This window comes from Drosophila virilis, chromosome 5 (assembly GCF_030788295.1).
Source record: "Drosophila virilis strain 15010-1051.87 chromosome 5, Dvir_AGI_RSII-ME, whole genome shotgun sequence".
NCBI lineage: Eukaryota > Metazoa > Arthropoda > Insecta > Diptera > Drosophilidae > Drosophila > Drosophila virilis.
Genome location: NC_091547.1, coordinates 25,054,686 through 25,072,041, shown reverse-complemented (window position 1 = coordinate 25,072,041; position 17,356 = coordinate 25,054,686). Strand labels below are relative to the sequence as shown.

Here is a 17,356-nt window from a genome sequence, read left to right as displayed (position 1 = left end):
CGTTTACAACTTAGTTTTTAGTTCTTTGGCGGTTTTACGCATACAGTTCAAAAATTCTTTGAACTCGTTCTCGCAAATTTTTGGCTGAACGTTGATTTCCCGAGATACGCACGCCGCATACAGTGATGCCTGTTCAGCACACTTTGTAAGCAAAATCGGATAGTTACGCAGTCGGGTGTTGGCTTTGCGCACAGATTCCATTCCTTAACGCTTATGGGGTGGTATAGATGCACCCTTCAACGGTAAAGGATCTGCTATGAATGCGTCGTAAAGCGGCTTTGAGAAGAATATTAGCAGTGACGTGGTAATAAATGTAATTTGAAATAATCTCGGATTACGCTTTATCCATGAGCGCTTCGGTAGCACAGCTGTTCGCCTTCTTAAATACGTTTCTTGTTTTTTATCTAACAATTCCTGAATATCTTTAGGCGGCTTATACGGTGGCGCTGTGGTAGGTGTTGGCATTATTTGTTACTAATGATCAAGAATTTATTAATATTGAAACAAATGCAACTACACTTATTTCTGTACCACACCTGATGATCACTTTGGATTGCTTTCTGTTTTCGGCTTTGGTAAGTATGATTTTTCCAAATCAATACCGCTACAACAAATCGACTCCTTATGCCACTTTACACAGCACAGACGCATTCGCTCGAGTGCCTCACTGCATTTATGTTCCTGAAAATTGTGTTCTGTAAAAGCGTGTCAATTTGTGAATTAAAATTTTGCCGCATTGCATAATATTCTGGATTTCATTTACATACCCTTTAAGCAAGCTTGTATAGCGCAGGCGAAAGGTTTGCATGGATCCTTACCAGCACTAGACATCAATTTAATTCACTATGATTCGTTAATAAGAGTCAAATTAAATCGCAGTTAAATAAAAAGTTAGATGAATTTTCTGTGATGTAAAATTTGACATTCACAGCGAACTGTCACTGTGTGGCCAGACTGTCAAAATTCTTTGTAAATAAAATTAAACATTCACAGTGCCATGCTACAAGCAACGTTGTCGAAATAAAATTCTTTTAAATGTTATAATAAATAATCGTAAAAACAAGATCTTTGCATAAGTAATCAAGAAAGTAGCTTAATGTCAACTGACCTATAACAATCATTTCTGGGTGAATGTGTAGAAAACTATTATTCCATGTGAATTGTTGACATTCTCAATAAACCAACTATTTGGAACTATTCTTGTGTAAAAAAAAAACAAGCAACTAAAATAGTAGGATTATAATTCAGCTAAGATTAAATTTGGTTGATATCAGATTATATAAAGTTAGAAATGCCCTCTAAAAAGAAAAAGTATAATGCGCGGTTTCCAGCGGTAAGTACAACGAATAAATAATTATAACTGGATCTGCATTTCATGCGTAAAAGTTGTGCGTGCATCATTATCAAAACGATGAAATTTTCGGTTTGTATATGATGCACACGCGTTTTATGCATTGAAATATTCATTTGGAGGTTTCTTTAATTCACAGGGTCGGATCAAGAAAATAATGCAGAGTGATGAAGAAATTGGTAAGGTTGCACAGGCGGTTCCCGTTATCATATCACGGACTTTGGAGCTGTTTGTGGAGTCACTTTTAACTAAAACGTTGCGCATAACAAATTCGCGAAACGCCAAAACTTTGTCACCATCCCATATGAAACAGTGCATCATGTCCGAGCAAAGATTCGATTTTTTAAAAGAGCTTGTGAGGAATATACCAGACATTAGCGTCGCCGAGGAAGCGGCGTTTAATTATAATGACGATGACATACACAGCTCGGAGGAACAATATCCAGATTCGGATACGCCATATGACCTTAGCCTTCCGTCAACATCACTACGAGCGTTGCCCAACGGAAACACACCTTATGTGCGCTCAATTAGTTTGAACGGAGGCGGACAAAAACGAAATCACAATGCATCCACACCTTCAGTTATAGTGCAAACAGCAGCAGCTCTGGAAAATATGCACAACCAGACAGGACTTTTGCCCACGAAGCTAGCACGTTCTGAATCAACGCCTGCGTATACTCCGCGTGGCAGGCCACCGAACACCAATGATAATAACAGTAGTCGACAACCACAAGACACTGCCATACCTGCACCAATATGCAGCTACGACTTGCTGAACAAACCTATTGTTAAAATCGATTATAGCAACGTTCAGATGACAACATTGGGTCCGACAGGCACTGATACCGGCATCACATCTAATGCAATGTTAAACTTAAATATTTCGCCGCCAGTTATAAATATTGATCTTACAAATATCGTGTCAGCTGGCGCGGTACCCACCTCAGCGAAGATTAGCTATGGAATATTGCCAACAGATAAGATCAGCGCAAGTGGAGCCAACAACAACTCAATCACTAAAATTGGGTCGTCCGTCAACTACATCGCTGGAAAGAGCAAAACTCCAATCATTCCAAAGGTCCCTTCGGCATCAGCACCAATAAGTGAATCGCTTTTCGAATTAGATGAAGACTATGACAACATTTAAGTAGTATAATATGTACATTAGGTTTACGTAAGCAAGTTAATAATTTTGGCGAATAAAGACCATGTTGGATTTTTAACTGTGAATTATTACAATGTTCTCCTTAAGGAGAGGCTTAAGCCTAGTGTATAAAAATGAGGATTTTGGTACCAATTTTGCAGACATTTGAGAAGAATAATAAAGGAACCCTGTCGGCTTCTGCAATATTATTAATACCTCGCAATGCATTAACAAAATTGTATAGGCAGTTGTGCTCTAACAGAAAGCATTGCCAATTAATGCCCACAAGCGAAAACAAATGGGTTGATCAGTATCCGCCGTCAACAAACAATTTTAGCAAGCCAAGATATTTAACATTCTCTACAACTTTAACGAATAAGGTTTTAGCTGAAGTAAATATATTTAAATTAATAAAATTGTGAATACGTTCATTCAATAAAAGAAAACAACTGAACCCTGTCGAATTGTGCAATGTCTTTGGAATGGAAATTAAGTACAATTTCAATCGGTTGCAAATACCTCGCAATGCATTAACAAAACTGTGTAGGGGGCAACTGTGCTCCTCCAACAGGACTGATCAGTATCCGCCGACAACAAACTATATAAGCAAGTAAGCATATTTAAAATTCTCTATAACTTAAATGACCGAAGATATAGTTATAGAATATATTCACATTTACAAAATAGTAAATACGTTATCATTGTATGTATCGCATGGTTATATAAACACATAAATAGTGGATCTTGTTTACAAACTTAATTTAAACTCAATGCATCATTCCCGTACAGAAAAAATTGGAAAGAGCATAGCTATCGTTGAATAAAAAACAATACAAGTTAAAGTTATAAATACTGCACATTTTGTATTTTAAATATAACATTTTTTAGGCCTAAGTTGTTTTGTAATTACAATTATACTCAGTAAAAATTAACTATAAACATGTTATATATTGCGAAAATTACATATATATTTTTTAGTTTTATCATGGTTTAAAAATTGTGTAAAAAATCAAACAATAAAACACACATATTACTGAGGCACTTTTTGGTGTTTATAACAATGAAGAAGAAAATCAAATAAAATGAATATTTCTTTAATATTGCTATTAAAATTTGCTATTTACAATTAAAAATAATTACAACAAACCAAAATAATGCGTATCTTAATTATATTATATGTAGGTATATTTGTGTATTTTAGAAATTTTGGCACGCGGAATAAGTAATGTGTGTTTGCATCGTGTAAAAAAATAGGTTATTGTATTTTATTTTTTATTTTCATTTAATCTATTTCATTAATTTGTTTAGTTTACTTAAAAGATTGCAGTCTATTGTTTACAAACTTTATATTACATAATATTAAATGTCGTTCGGCAAATAAGACTTAACGAGATCGAAATACAAATAAGGAAGATTATAGCTATGCTATTTACACACGTCGGTCGTTTGGGATCAAGCCCATAAGCGAACTAACGTTAAAATTATTAATTATAAGGCTCTTTTCACATTAAATAAAAATAAATATATACAATGCAGTCAGAAAATTGGTAGGAATACATACAATGCAACTAGGATACACTGCCTTGTTCGTTTATATTCAAATAATGTTACGTAAATCCGCGACTTGGTGACTGCACTGGCGATGGTGGAGGTGGTAACGGTGAAAAGTACGTAGAGCTGCGTGAGGACGGCGACGGAGGACACGATGACTCCGGCACAATACGCACATCGCTGTGATAATGCGAGCGTGGTGTTGGTGGCGGCGGATACGGTTCAATGTCATAGCCAAATTGTAGACAGGCGGCAGCCGAGCTAGATGTTAATTTAGTGGCGCCACCATTACTGTTGTTGCTATTTGATTTGCTAGTATAATTCGAGTCTGATTCGTCGCAAATATCTGTAGAGCATGGAGTAGGAGGTGGCGGTTGGTTGATGATCTTGTAGTGCCTGTAAGGACGACGCGAGCGCGTTGCGGGTGAAGGCGGTGGATTAATTGGATAGGCTACCATACTGCTGCCATTGGTCGTTGAACTGGAGGCACCAGTTATGTGATTACGATCGTAAGAGTTCATACTGTTTCGCGAATTGAGCGTCGACATGCGAACCGCATCTGCTACAGAGGCAATTTTCGAGACTCGTTGTGATTTAGTCAGCGTCGACGGCGACAGGGGGTCTGAGGCCTGGTCATCTTTAGGTTCCGTGCGGCTCTTGCCTATGCGCGTTCGACAAAATTGCAGCAGATAAACAATGGAGAATATGATTATCATCGTGGCGCCAATTAGTATCATGAAAATGCGCTTATCTGAAGCTGGTGCCATACGGCGCTGTAAACAAATGTCCACCGACTCATCCGCTCCATCAGCGCAGTTCTCCCAGCCATCACAAAGCAGTGCAGCAGAGATGCAAAGCTATGGGAAGATCAAAACGATTTAAGTATACAACGATTTAAATTTATAAATTAAATAAACGGAATATGCATTTTTATAACCTAAATCCATTGAAAATGGATAAAAAGGGAATAATGTTTTTGTGCAAATGTATATAACAGGGAGGAGACATCTCCGATCCCATTAAGTATATTTATATATTCTTGATCAGCATCAATATCCAGGTCGATCTAGCAATGTCCTTCTATTCGTATGTATGAACGCAAGAATCTGAGAATCTACAAGGGCTAGAGGCTTGAAATATTGAATGTAGATTATCCTATTGCCCACGCAGTACGAGTAGATGTTTCTGATAATCGATAAATTGCCCCGTTTACAAGCAATCAATACAAACCGATAACGAAAACCTGTAATCATGCAAATCTCTTCGGTTCTAATGGCTAGTGATCAAATTTTACATGTAGCTTCTAGATAAGTATATACTGATAATTTCATTTTATAGATATCGAGCGCCTAGCGTCGACTGCATTTGGGGTTGATAATAGAAGGTTCAGGGTCTCCCCGCACTCTTATTGTAACGTTAGGAGATATTATTACACGAAGTTTGTGATGCATTAAAGGAGCTATCCTCGACCCCATATCAATATATATTAATAAGAAGAGCAAAGTCTCTATGGTTTTTTCCCTGAGCATATACACAACATACCTTATTGATGGGACACTGAAATTCACCCGGTCTTTTGCAGCAGTCGGCTTCATCATGGCCATTAGCACAGTTTGTAGTGCCGTCGCAAACAAGGGACTTGTCAATGCATTCTCCAGATTGGCAACTGAACTGATCCGCACGGCAAGTGGGACAACCAACCTCATCGGATTTATCAGGACAGTCCTTCTGGCCGTCACAGCGCCAAGACGCTGGAATGCAATCCTTGTTCATATCACTATTTCCAGCCACGGGCGCCGCACAGGTAAAGTGATCCGGACCACAAGCGGGCAAAGCGCCGCAGTTTTCCTTGTCCTCAAGCAGCATCAGATATTTAGGGCAAGAGCAAATATCGCGTGAGTGCCCCACTTCATCGCCAGCTGCTATGCAAATGTGTGAGCACTTGGTCTGACTATGCAAGCAGGTGTGATTGCGGAGCAGTTTTGCATCCGGCGTCCATACGGCACGAATGTCCGTTATCTGCGCCAGTCGTTGAAGTTCCGCCGACCGGCGTTCCCCCGTGACTGTGATGCGCTCTACACCAGTCTTGTCATCCAACCAATAGACAAAACCACCTAGCGCCGCAATATTGATAACCTGTGAGATGTGCATCGACACCAGCGTTTTTCTAGCAATAACAAAAACGAGTAAATTAGTTTTATATTAAGTATCCTGCACTTATGTTACAAACATATATATAGATATACCTATGTGATGGCAATAACGAGACAAGTTCACTTTATCTGCTCGGTACAGCCCCATGGTGACAGTTTCGTTATAATCTTTAATTTTTTAAATTTTACTTACATGTTCTTGCCGTTGATATCCATTGCATCAATTCTCTTTCCGTGTGCATAATAAAGCATATCCGACTGCTGATCTAAAGCAAGTGTCGTAACACCCTCTAGTTTATAAGCTAGTTCCATGCGCTCATTGCCATCGACACGAGCCCTTATAATAGCTTGATGACTGCCCACATCCGACCAGAAGATCAAACGCTTCATAGCATGGACGACAATGTTGCGCGGCTTTTCTGAATCGCCGGTGTCAATTACACCAATTGATTCCCCTTGGAAACTAAATGTTAAAGGTAAGATTTTAAGATGTCTAAGTACATTTTTTTTTTTGGATGTTAACTACCTAGTAACGTTAATACTATTGGAGTAAGAGCACGTCCAGAAGAGTAAACGACCAATAATGTCAATGGCAATGTCAAATGGTTGGCCAGTGTTGACCAGCACAGCTGTCTTGGTCCCGTTTGCTAGAGATCTTTTGATGCTATGACTGCGTCCTTCGATCTGATAAGTTCAAATATATTAAAAGCCTTGAGTGTTTTTATCGATTTACTCGGCTACTCTGCTTACCCAGTATATGTGATGCGTGATGGGATCATAATCAACAGCACGTATATTCTTGCCTGACACTGGCAATGGCACATTGGGACAATCCGTTGTATTGGGAAGCAACCGGCCAAAGCTATTGCGCTGGCTAAATATGATGTAGTTCCGAGGGGGAATGCAAGACACGCCATCCTTGGCAAGCTGATAGTGAGTGGGGCAAGCGCAGATCATCCCACGTCTACTAGGCTGAGCAAGACACAAATGCGAACAGCCGCCGTTGTTAACCATGCATGGATTAACTCCAGTTTGTCGCTGCTCGTTAAACACTAACAACGATGTTATATATGTCATTCCAGTGTGCACAAGACTACGATTTTGTCCAGTTACTTTGTGCACGCGCTCAATATCCCCGGTATTCCAGTCACTCCAATAAAAATAGTCTTGATATAGGGAAACAGCATAAGGTTCATCAATGTCGCTGTTCACTAAGATCTGCCGACGTTTTCCATCCCAATCGGCGCACTCTATCTTCGCCGGTCGCGATTGCGTTGCCCAGTAGAGACGTCTAGTCCCCTGGTCAAAGGTCAAGCCAGCGGCATGATTAGCACCCGCTATAATTGTTTGCAGCTCGTTACCATCCATAGTTGCGCGACGAATAGAATCGGATGGTGATTCGGTCCAGTACATGTAGCCGCGTCGAGGTTCTAGTACAAGAGAACGGGGCTCTTCCACACCTTTCCAAAGTAGCACCCGTCGACTGCTTCCATCGAGACGAGCCACCTCAATGCGCCGTGCCTCAGCGTCCGACCAGTAGATGTTGTGCCCAAGCCAATCAACCGCAATGCCATCAGGTCCAACTAGACCTGAATCTACAATGCGCTGCACATAAGAGCCGTTAAGAAATGCTCGATATATGCATTTGCTCTTCTGATCCGTCCAGTAGATGCGCCGCTCAGCGACAGACACGTCTAAAGCATGTGCATCACGCACATCCTTGAAGGGAATACGCTCATCATTGTGATTGCCCTCATTGTAGTCTATGGATATCCGACCAATGTGCTCCTGGCGAGAGAACAATAAAAAAGCGTCTGGCAACACACATGTACGTTTGTCATTCGATAGTTCGTAATCGATAGCACAACGGCATACGTAATCCCGTGGGCGATTCAGACATAGATGAGAGCAACCACCGTTACGTTCAGCACACGCATTTTGGCCCCTTACTTCACGCAGTCGAGTTACCTTTAAGCCCATTAGATCGGGATATTGATCAACGACAACAATACGATTGTTGCCTGTGATTTTATGGGCCCGATCAATAGAGCGGCGTTGCCAATCTGTCCAGTAAAGATAATCATCCAAGATGCTCAATCCAAACAGGTGCTTAAGATTTTCACTGATTACTACTCGTCTATCCGATCCGTCCATGTTGGCTACCTCAATTTTGTCGGTTTTCCCATCGCACCAGTAAATCGTTTTGTGCTCAATGTCCAGGGCAATTCCATTGGGCCAACCTAGATTCTCGGAAACAAGCACAACGCGTTCGGAGCCATCGAGAGAAGCACGCTCCACCTTAGGCTTGCGCTCATTCCAATCACTCCAAAACATCCAGCCAAGCGAGGGAGCCACTGCAATGGCACGGGGCTCTTCTAGATGCTCGTAGATAAGCACTTTACGCGCAGAGCCATCCAAGCGACATACCTCAATGCGATCGGTCACTGTATCCGTCCAGTAGAGATTACGTGCCAGCCAATCTAAGGCCAGGCCATCCGGATGTCGCACCTCGGAGGTGACAAAGTCAGTAATATTGCTACCATCTACATGAGAACGCTTTATTGTATAAGCCTCTACATCAGACCAGTAAATATGCTCATCTACGGGATCATAATCAATAGCAATGGCATACTTGACTTTGCCTAGCGGCAGTGGGAAAATCGTGTAATCCGGCGAATCAAGAGAAATTTTGCTAATTTGCGTGCGTTGCACTATGAACAGCATTTCCTGCGAGCCATTTGCGCATTTATTAGAAGTTAGCAGCTTTACGCCCGTTGGACATGCGCAGCTGTAGCCCTGCGAATTAGTCGCAAGTAGACACAGGTGCGAACAGTTCCCATTATTGTAAGAACATGGATTATATTCAAATGGTTGTAGGGACTCCGACCAGGCACGTACTGAATTCGGTGCCTTCGGCGTATCAATGAGCTCCTTTAACTCCTTAGTTTGCAGGTCTAACGCATTAAGAGAGCCCCGTAACCAGTCTGTCCAGTATAGGCGGTTTTCAAAGTAGGTTAAACTAAATGGGTATTTCAGGTTGTTGACAATGGTGCGACGATTGCTCCCGTCAAGCTTCATAACGTCAATGAACCGATACTTGCCGTCCGTCCAGTAAATGAGCTCACTTTGTAAATCAACAGCCAGCCCGTTTGGCCAAAACACATTTTCTTTTACAAGAGTCATGCGTGTTAGTGGATCTCCATCCATTCCAGCACGCTCAATTTTCGGATACTCGCCCCAATCCGTCCATATAAGTAGCCGTTTTGCGGGTACTACAGCTATAGCACGTGGCTGATCCAATTCCGTCCAGAAAAGTACCTTCTGGTAACGGCCGTCAATAGTAGCTACTTCAATGCGATTTTTTTCGCCATCCGTCCAGTAGATCTTGTCCGTATACCAATCGATGGCCAGACCTTCCGGCTTGTCTAGACCCGTCGATATCACAGTTTGCTTGGGAGCCTTGGACAGCGGCAGCGAAGAATTTGTTTGAGCACATTCTATAATTTCACGCCCGCAGTCTGTCCAGCATACCAGATTCTTGGCATAGTAAAAGTCGATAGCCATCGCCTCAGCCAAATCCTTCACAATTACATCGATCTGTGGGCCACCTGTTGGCTTCGTTATATTTGCCACTTGAATGTCGTGCCGTGTAGTGAACAACAACGTTGCTGGTGTGTTAATAAACTGTTGCGCAATGGTAGACGTGGACACCATCGAGGAAGAGACAGGTTGTCCGTGCACTGAAAGAAAACATAATTAACATATGGTTTAGTTAGTTTTATTTTCAAAGATTGGTTCATTTAAAACATCGATTATTGAGGCTAACTGGTCTTTGGTAACTATATAATTTATGGCATGGCCTATTCGATCTGTCGTCTGACGGTACTAAAAACGTGTTTTTATACAAGGTTTTTGATTTGTAACAAAGCCAGTAAATGCAAGTTCCAACGAGGCGCCACTGTTTGAACTGGTCTACTCCTGTGTGGGAGTTGCACGAATAGTGGGTGTCGAAGTGCACGTAGGTGTGCCTAAGCAGTTGTAGGTGCTTGCGCTGCTTAAGCAGTCTAATCAATGCGCAATACACTTAAGAAAAACGTTCAAAAGTTTCAAAAAATCGCCTTAAAAAAACTCCAAAAATAACAAGTAAGAAGTTCTAGTCGGGAGTTCCCGACTAGGGAATACCCTGAACCCTCTTATTCCAACACCAAATAAATTGAAAAAAAATAAAGTTCCCTTGGCAGACGAGCATGAATGTGTGTGTGTACACGTATACAGAAATTCTTAAAGCTGCTGCCCCATTCAATTGCGCAGTTGCATAACGAAATGCAGTTACGAAATTTTCTACAGTATATATATATGTATATGTACAATAGAATATTTGCGAATTCTCAAAAATCAATTGCATTTTAATTGTGGCTTAAATTGGTTGGCAATAAAAGTTGGGTTATTAACTTGATGTATTCCTCTAGGGTGGTTGCGGGGAGGTGGGGATAGGTATAAAATGAAAGATACTTGATTTCATTATATTCTATTCTAGAAGCAACATATCATGTTGGGTGACTCCAGCTGGCTCTTATTATTTACCCAATTTGCCCAAACACAGGAGGTCGATATCTATTTCTATCGATTAATTCGAAACGGGCAAGTTATCGATTATCGGAAACAAACGCAATCTGCGCAAGTACTCGGAGGACCTACATCTAAAATTGCAAGTCTCTAGCTCTTATAGGTTATGAGATCCTTGCGTTCATACATACGGACGGAAAAACCGACAGACAGGCGGACATGGCTAGATCGACTCGGCTTCTGATCCTGATCAGGAATATATACACTTTATGGGGTTGGAGATGCGTCCTTCTGCCTATTACATTCATTTGCATTTTGCACAAATACAATACCCTTTTTACCCATTTTTAATGGGTTCAGGGTATAAAACAAATCCTGTTATAAACAATTAGCGGCTATTCCCCAGTTTGGTCTTTAGAAATGTTTGGTCCTAAAATTCTAGATATAACTTTTTGATCCACTGCATTAATCATCCAAGAGGATTATGCGAAGTGTGAAACATTCAATATAATTTTTTTCGTTTTCCGCCAATTTACCACAGTTGCTGGTGGAATTTCTAAAATCGCTTACATTTGTTTTTAGTGAAATTATCATTAGTTCTGATGAAGGGCTTTAAAATCTGACAAAACCAAAAATGTATCCCAAATATTCTTTCCACCAAGGAAAATTGGATTTTTCGAATAGTGTAAACACCCCTGAAGTTCTTTGAAAATGAGTTAAAGGCATGGTAAACAAACAAAGTTTCAGTTTTCCTTGTGGTTTCACTACAGTGAAAATTTCAAATTGATAGTTCTTGATCACCAAAGAGTAAGGCAGGACAAACAGTTGTGTATATAGAAGTTCTTGTTTTACTTAAAATTGTTTGGTCCACATTTATAATCTTCGCTACACTCTGTACATTTATGCAAAATCTTATAAACCTCAAGCCAATATATCATATAGCTGGAACATAGAACAGCATAGGAATGATCCGGTTAAAAGAAAGTACTTGTATGAAAAACATCGTTTATTTTTCAAGGTATCTAAAGCAAGAAAATACTTCTTAATATTATATTACTGTGCAACTGAATCAAGATTAAAGCTGAAAGTTGAAATTCCGTATATGTGGGTACACATTTGCTTTAAGTAACCCGATTAAAACTTTATTCTACAATATATAATGGAATGTACATATTTGGTAAGAATAGCCTAGTACCAAATATGATTTTAATACCAATTAAGAATATGTCTTCCGCATTTTGAAATAATGTCTGGGCTGTGGCTAACAATTTCAACCTCAGCAGTGGTAGTAGCCGGAGATACACTAGCCATGTACACATAAATGCTAAATGAGTGCAAGTACCCCTTTTCTAGAACGGAACAAGTCGAGGCTGCGGAACTTTAAATGAGCAATGCTACCAGCTTGTTCATAAACTCCAAGCCCATTCCCATGCCCACTCCGCGCCACTCACGCTGAGTGGCAGCATTACGGGAGCAACGCAAGTCAGGTCTCCTATACAGGTGGTTGTCTCTGGCGTTGCGCCAGTTGCAACAGCAGTTGCAGCATTTTAAATGTGTTGAGGGCTGGGTTAGCTAAATAGGCAACCAGCCGGCATTTGCAAGAGCAGGGAAGGTGCGAAGTGAGGGCTGACTGCCGCCAAACTGGATGGTGGGTGTTTTTTTTTTCGTTTTTGCAGACATTCTTGAATATGTTAATGCTTTTCCGGTTGCTGAACAAATTGAAACACAAAATGCATCCAGTGTACAGGTAGTAGAAGACAAACACAAGATAGAAAAACTCCTCTAGCTGACAATTGCATACCCAAAATTATGGTTTATTTGTTTTAGTTTTTCTAGCATCAGTGAGTTATTAAGCCCTAATGTATGAAAGCCAATTTTTGACTCAACCCATTGGATTTGTCTAATCATATTTGGTTGGTCTCAGATTTGGATCGCAGCTGCTGTATGAAAATATCTTACATTTTCTAAATTATCTACAAATTTCATTGCTATCGTGGATTATTGAATGTTGAAAATCATATTTAAGAACCGAGCCTCAAGGTAGTTAGTCAGCTCGAACGGGCTTACGAATTTTGCACCCCCAGATTTAACAAGTACACTCTGCTTAATTTTAAATGGTTAAGTTCTAATTTTGTCAAAATTCTCCTACGCTGTTTACCTTTCGTTTATTTGATTTCCAAATTGTTTTGAAAGGTAATGGCACAGTTATTGGTTGTTAAAAATCTAGTAAAAAACCGATTTGAATTTAAATAAATGAACATGAAATAACCTGTTATATCTAATCATGTTCCCGTGAGGAACAAAGTTATGTAGTTTATTTTTATTAATATCGTCAGAATCAACACTTATGGCACCTGATATATATTATTTTACTCGCCTAGTTTCTTCCCAAACGCTATTAACTCGCATAGCATGCAATTTGCACGCTTACAAAGACTTGTCAAAACTCAGTTTCTCGCCGTTCATGCTTCAGGGAAATAATTGGGAACTTCACTGAAATCTTAACAAGAACGTTCGACTACGAAATACTCTGCGCTTAGATTTTAATTTGTTTCGTTTTATTTTAAGATATAGTATAATTAAATTTGTACAAAATGCTAATCAAAATAATCAAAAGCGCATGGACCAAAGTGCTCAAGACGATGCATATTCTGAAAATGTCTGACATAAAAGCAAACTGTTATATTTTAGCCCGGTAGACGCAGTAGTCAGTCGGGCAAATACAATCACATGAGCGCGCTTATGGCTGAGCCGAGCTCACAATAAGACGTTGGTACTCCGCCTACACACTCACCAACAACAACAGCCCGAGCACGACATGATGCTACCATAGCCGGTCGAAACCATGCCAGGCCCAGATACCACAACTCATATTATGATAACGATGTGGGTTGGTCAGATGCAATTGCAGTTGGGGCACCTATCCAACCCAACGGTTGCCGTTCGCGTGCAATATATTGTGTTAATGTTTTCTGCTGCGGCTGATGATTTGCTGCTATTATTTTTAAGCCCCTCAACACGAAGTTTTAGCCTGGTTAATTTTGCTTCAACATTAAGTAAGGTTATCATTTAAGAAAAGGCGAACTCCTGCATCAATTAAAAGTACAAATTGATTATTAAATGTTGTAATATTAAATGTACATAGTCTAAACATCTATAAAAAGGTTTGTTTGGTAACTATTGTCTTTGCCTTTTGCATTCATACACATTACCAACGCCCAGATTCCGATGTACCTTTAAGTAAAGTTCATGTCGTTGCCCGTTGAGTTCCAGGTAGCTCAGGTAGCTCAACAACTAACAGCCAGTATGCGTTAATGCAGCAACGAAATGAAACTAATACACAGGTATGAACTAAATCAGCCTACACAATTAAGCGCGTTTCTGGTATGGGGTCTGACACCTTTTGGCCTCGTTAAGAGACGTGACTCGATTTTACAGTGATTCATTCAATCATTTAGTCCGTCAATCCCAACTAACTAATAGATTGCAATATTTTTGATGTTTTATTTATTTATTAATGGCCGACAAAACGGGTGTCAACCTACTTATTTAATACATAGGAATAAAAATTAAAAGCTAAAAGCCTTATCAGATTGCAAATATTTTAAATAGCATTATCGACCCAATGAAGCTATTTTATTGCTCGGCCGGCCAACTATGCCCCTTTTCACGGCTAATTTTGCCTACAGCTAAGATACACCAGATACGTGAGCAGTATTCAAGGATTTGTCGTACAAGGGAAATAGATCAAAATTTGGTTAAGAACGATGAGGTCCTTAACTCTTTGTATACGTTGCAAAGGAGTATGGTCGACTGGCAAAATAAGGTCGATCACGATTGAAGATCATAAACATACACTATAAAAAATGTAGATGCAATTGATTGGCCGAACACCAAAGTTGTATAGCGCTCAAATCATCTTGTAGAATGATGTATGGGGGATCAGTGTATGAAAGAATACATTACACATCGTCCGTATCTTTAAGAGGGGAAATCGTTCATAAAAAAGAGTTGAGAGGAGAGCAGCAAGATAACTTTTACACCAGAAGTACCGTGAACCTGTTTTGAGGTAGTCAAGCATAACTCTCAGGGTCCTACCCTTTCAATAAGAAGAAATCAAAGCAAAAGATTGGGAAGAAACCCAAAATTATCGAGTTTAAAGAGTAAGAAGGTCATGGTGCACAGGATAAACTGAGTTTTTATGCAGTTTGCATTCTGACTTTGTTTAAGCATATGTTTGTCATATACCATTTCGATTTGCACAACAATTTGTATTGATTATCAATTCACATGGGTATACAATTCAGAAGGGTTATGCAAAGAATATTTCACAAAATCAAACGCACATTGTTTTATTTTCTTTGTGGGAGAGCTTAGCTTACTAACGACTGGGACAGGCTGAAAAAAACTATCAGAAAATTATTATGTGGCGGAACTGATCAGAACATGGGCGAACATCATATTTAATGTTAATAAATATATGTAGATTCTTAGCCATTAATTAAAAACCTATTCGATTCTTAAACAAAAAAAACACAGTGAAATAAACTACTAATGGACCATAAACGACAGAATATTCAAACTAGGCTCGATATGCTATATTTGGCTTATTCGTGAAGATTTAAGTCGGAAATCCTGAAGTCGGAAATCCTGATTGAATGAATGTTGTATGAACGTTTTTTGTTTACATTTCGATGGTCTTAAAAATCATTTTTAAAAATCTTTGCGACGTGCTTCACACTATTCGCAAAAATCAACCCTCTGTGCAATGTTGTAATATTCGTCTGATTCGTCACAACATAGAAAGTAAATCAGTACGTCTTTCGGCGAGATTGGAAATTCCACTCGCAATTGTGGAAACTGAATGAATAATGAATATCTACAATATTTAGCATAAAAGCTACCATGTGCAAGGCCTGGTAATACACGCTAGTATGATATATGTATGAAATCAAATCATCAGAGACGCAGACTGGTCTGAAAAGGTTTGTCTCTTAAAGATGAGTTTGTTGATACGTAAACGCCGTTGTCGACGCAGCAGGGCGGCTCTCAGGCATTTAAGGAAGTTGCTCTAAAGACAACGGCAAGCACAACGAGCAGCATAAAGGGCCAAACTCAGTACGGGTATGAACATCTGAACGGAGCATTCGTGGCCGAGAATACATGAGTTTGTGTATATGTAAATAACTTGTTAGCAGTGAAGACGTGGGTGAAGCAAAACCTTTAAAATGCTTGCTCTTTTTCTTTTCTCCCGATTGTTGCGTCTAATATGTTGGTTGTTGAACACCAAAGACTTTAAAAAGAGGACCTCAACATAGAAGCCCGCCTAGAAAATTACAAATTATACATATTGTAAATATACATATGTTAAATATACATTTAAGAAAATAACAGAAAACAATTGCTGATATAATATGAACAAGCATTCATATCGCCTGGATGCCAGTTTATGTTAATCCGATAATAATATCGACCAGACATATTTTGTGGCCTGAAATAGTGCCGATGATTGTACTGGGATTTATAAAACTATATAAACGCACATATTCTGTCTAGGTTCTACTTCATCTTTTATTGCCTTGCTAACTTGAACTCAAATCAATCATTAATTGTCGATTATCTAATTTCACATGCAATGAAACTACTTAAACATACGTTTGTATGTGTTAAATTGTTTAAACATTTTGAGAACTTACCATTTTTATATTGCAAGCTGTTTGAGATGCAACAGCAAATGAAAAAAATGATCACATAACTAAAGCGATGATAGTTTCTGCTACAATTATTTACGCATTTTGTTGTTTTTATTTGGAAACGTTGTTTAAACTTAATATTACTATGTTCACTTTTGTTTGGCCTACGAGTCATTTTACACGCACTGGGCCAAGAGCTCGAAATACATTGGAAACAAAATATAAAAGTGCAGCAATACAGAGATCGATTAGTTCGCTAAGCACAAATATTTTGCTTTTTACTGTAAAGGAGGAATCACAAAAAAACTGTAATTGTTATGTTTGTTGTTGTCTCGTTTCCGTTGTTACATTTGTACGTATCGCCTTAATGTTAAGGGTGTGATTTTTGGTCTGGGACTAACTGAGACATTAAAGCATTGGCGCAACAAGCCGGTAAATATCGCAGTCGTTGCCGAGCTACATTACCTCAAACACAGAATGAAATGCACCAAACGATGCCTGTTATTCAGTGTAAAATGCGCACTACGCGTGTTTAATTCAGACCATAATATTGTTGCGTCCGTCCATACATTAGATATGGGTAATAATTACACTTGGTTTGAACTTGTTTTTTACTCTTGGAGCGACACACACGACATGAAAGGCGATAGACATGTTTTACACAAGCACTGCGAGGGCAGTTAAATTCAATTATATAAAACTTATGCACTGTTGTGAACTAAAGTTACCGCAAGAGGGTAGCCATTTTTTTGCTATTTGTAAAACTTTAATTTGTTACACCTTGTGATGCTTCTATTTCACGCTCGATACTACTCGATACTACATGTAAGCAACCAAATGACTATTCAGCAATTCAGCAACCTTAACAACAGAATGAACTTTAACATTGCTTGGA

General features: G+C 39.4%; 5 protein-coding genes across 5 annotated transcripts; 1 reads left to right on the top strand and 4 right to left on the bottom strand.

Annotated features, from left to right (window-relative positions):
- Positions 1 to 3: 3 nt before the first annotated feature.
- LOC26530957 (uncharacterized) lies at positions 4 to 201 on the bottom strand. Its single transcript, XM_015169262.3, has one exon. It carries the CDS (start codon positions 199 to 201, stop codon positions 4 to 6), a length of 198 nt encoding a protein of 65 aa, XP_015024748.1.
- A 3-nt stretch (positions 202 to 204) lies between these two features.
- On the bottom strand, positions 205 to 465 carry LOC26530826 (uncharacterized). Its single transcript, XM_015169260.3, has one exon. It carries the CDS (start codon positions 463 to 465, stop codon positions 205 to 207), a length of 261 nt encoding a protein of 86 aa, XP_015024746.1.
- Positions 466 to 543: 78 nt separating this feature from the next.
- On the bottom strand, positions 544 to 943 carry LOC26530585 (cx9C motif-containing protein 4). The gene is made up of 2 exons (XM_015169258.3): positions 768 to 943; positions 544 to 695 (listed from the first exon to the last, which is right to left on the bottom strand). Exons 1-2 carry the CDS (start codon positions 829 to 831, stop codon positions 544 to 546), a joined length of 216 nt encoding a protein of 71 aa, XP_015024744.1. The 5' UTR covers positions 832 to 943.
- An 87-nt stretch (positions 944 to 1,030) lies between these two features.
- On the top strand, positions 1,031 to 2,584 carry NC2alpha (negative cofactor 2 alpha). The gene is made up of 2 exons (XM_002058831.3): positions 1,031 to 1,333; positions 1,491 to 2,584. Exons 1-2 carry the CDS (start codon positions 1,292 to 1,294, stop codon positions 2,499 to 2,501), a joined length of 1,053 nt encoding a protein of 350 aa, XP_002058867.1. The 5' UTR covers positions 1,031 to 1,291; the 3' UTR covers positions 2,502 to 2,584.
- Positions 2,585 to 3,335: 751 nt separating this feature from the next.
- Positions 3,336 to 17,279, bottom strand: arr (low-density lipoprotein receptor-related protein 6). Its single transcript, XM_002058832.4, has 7 exons — positions 16,927 to 17,279; positions 16,465 to 16,742; positions 6,953 to 9,942; positions 6,729 to 6,886; positions 6,396 to 6,665; positions 5,592 to 6,216; positions 3,336 to 4,906 (listed from the first exon to the last, which is right to left on the bottom strand). Exons 2-7 carry the CDS (start codon positions 16,634 to 16,636, stop codon positions 4,106 to 4,108), a joined length of 5,016 nt encoding a protein of 1,671 aa, XP_002058868.1. The 5' UTR covers positions 16,637 to 16,742; positions 16,927 to 17,279; the 3' UTR covers positions 3,336 to 4,105.
- Between the last annotated feature and the right edge of the window lie 77 nt (positions 17,280 to 17,356).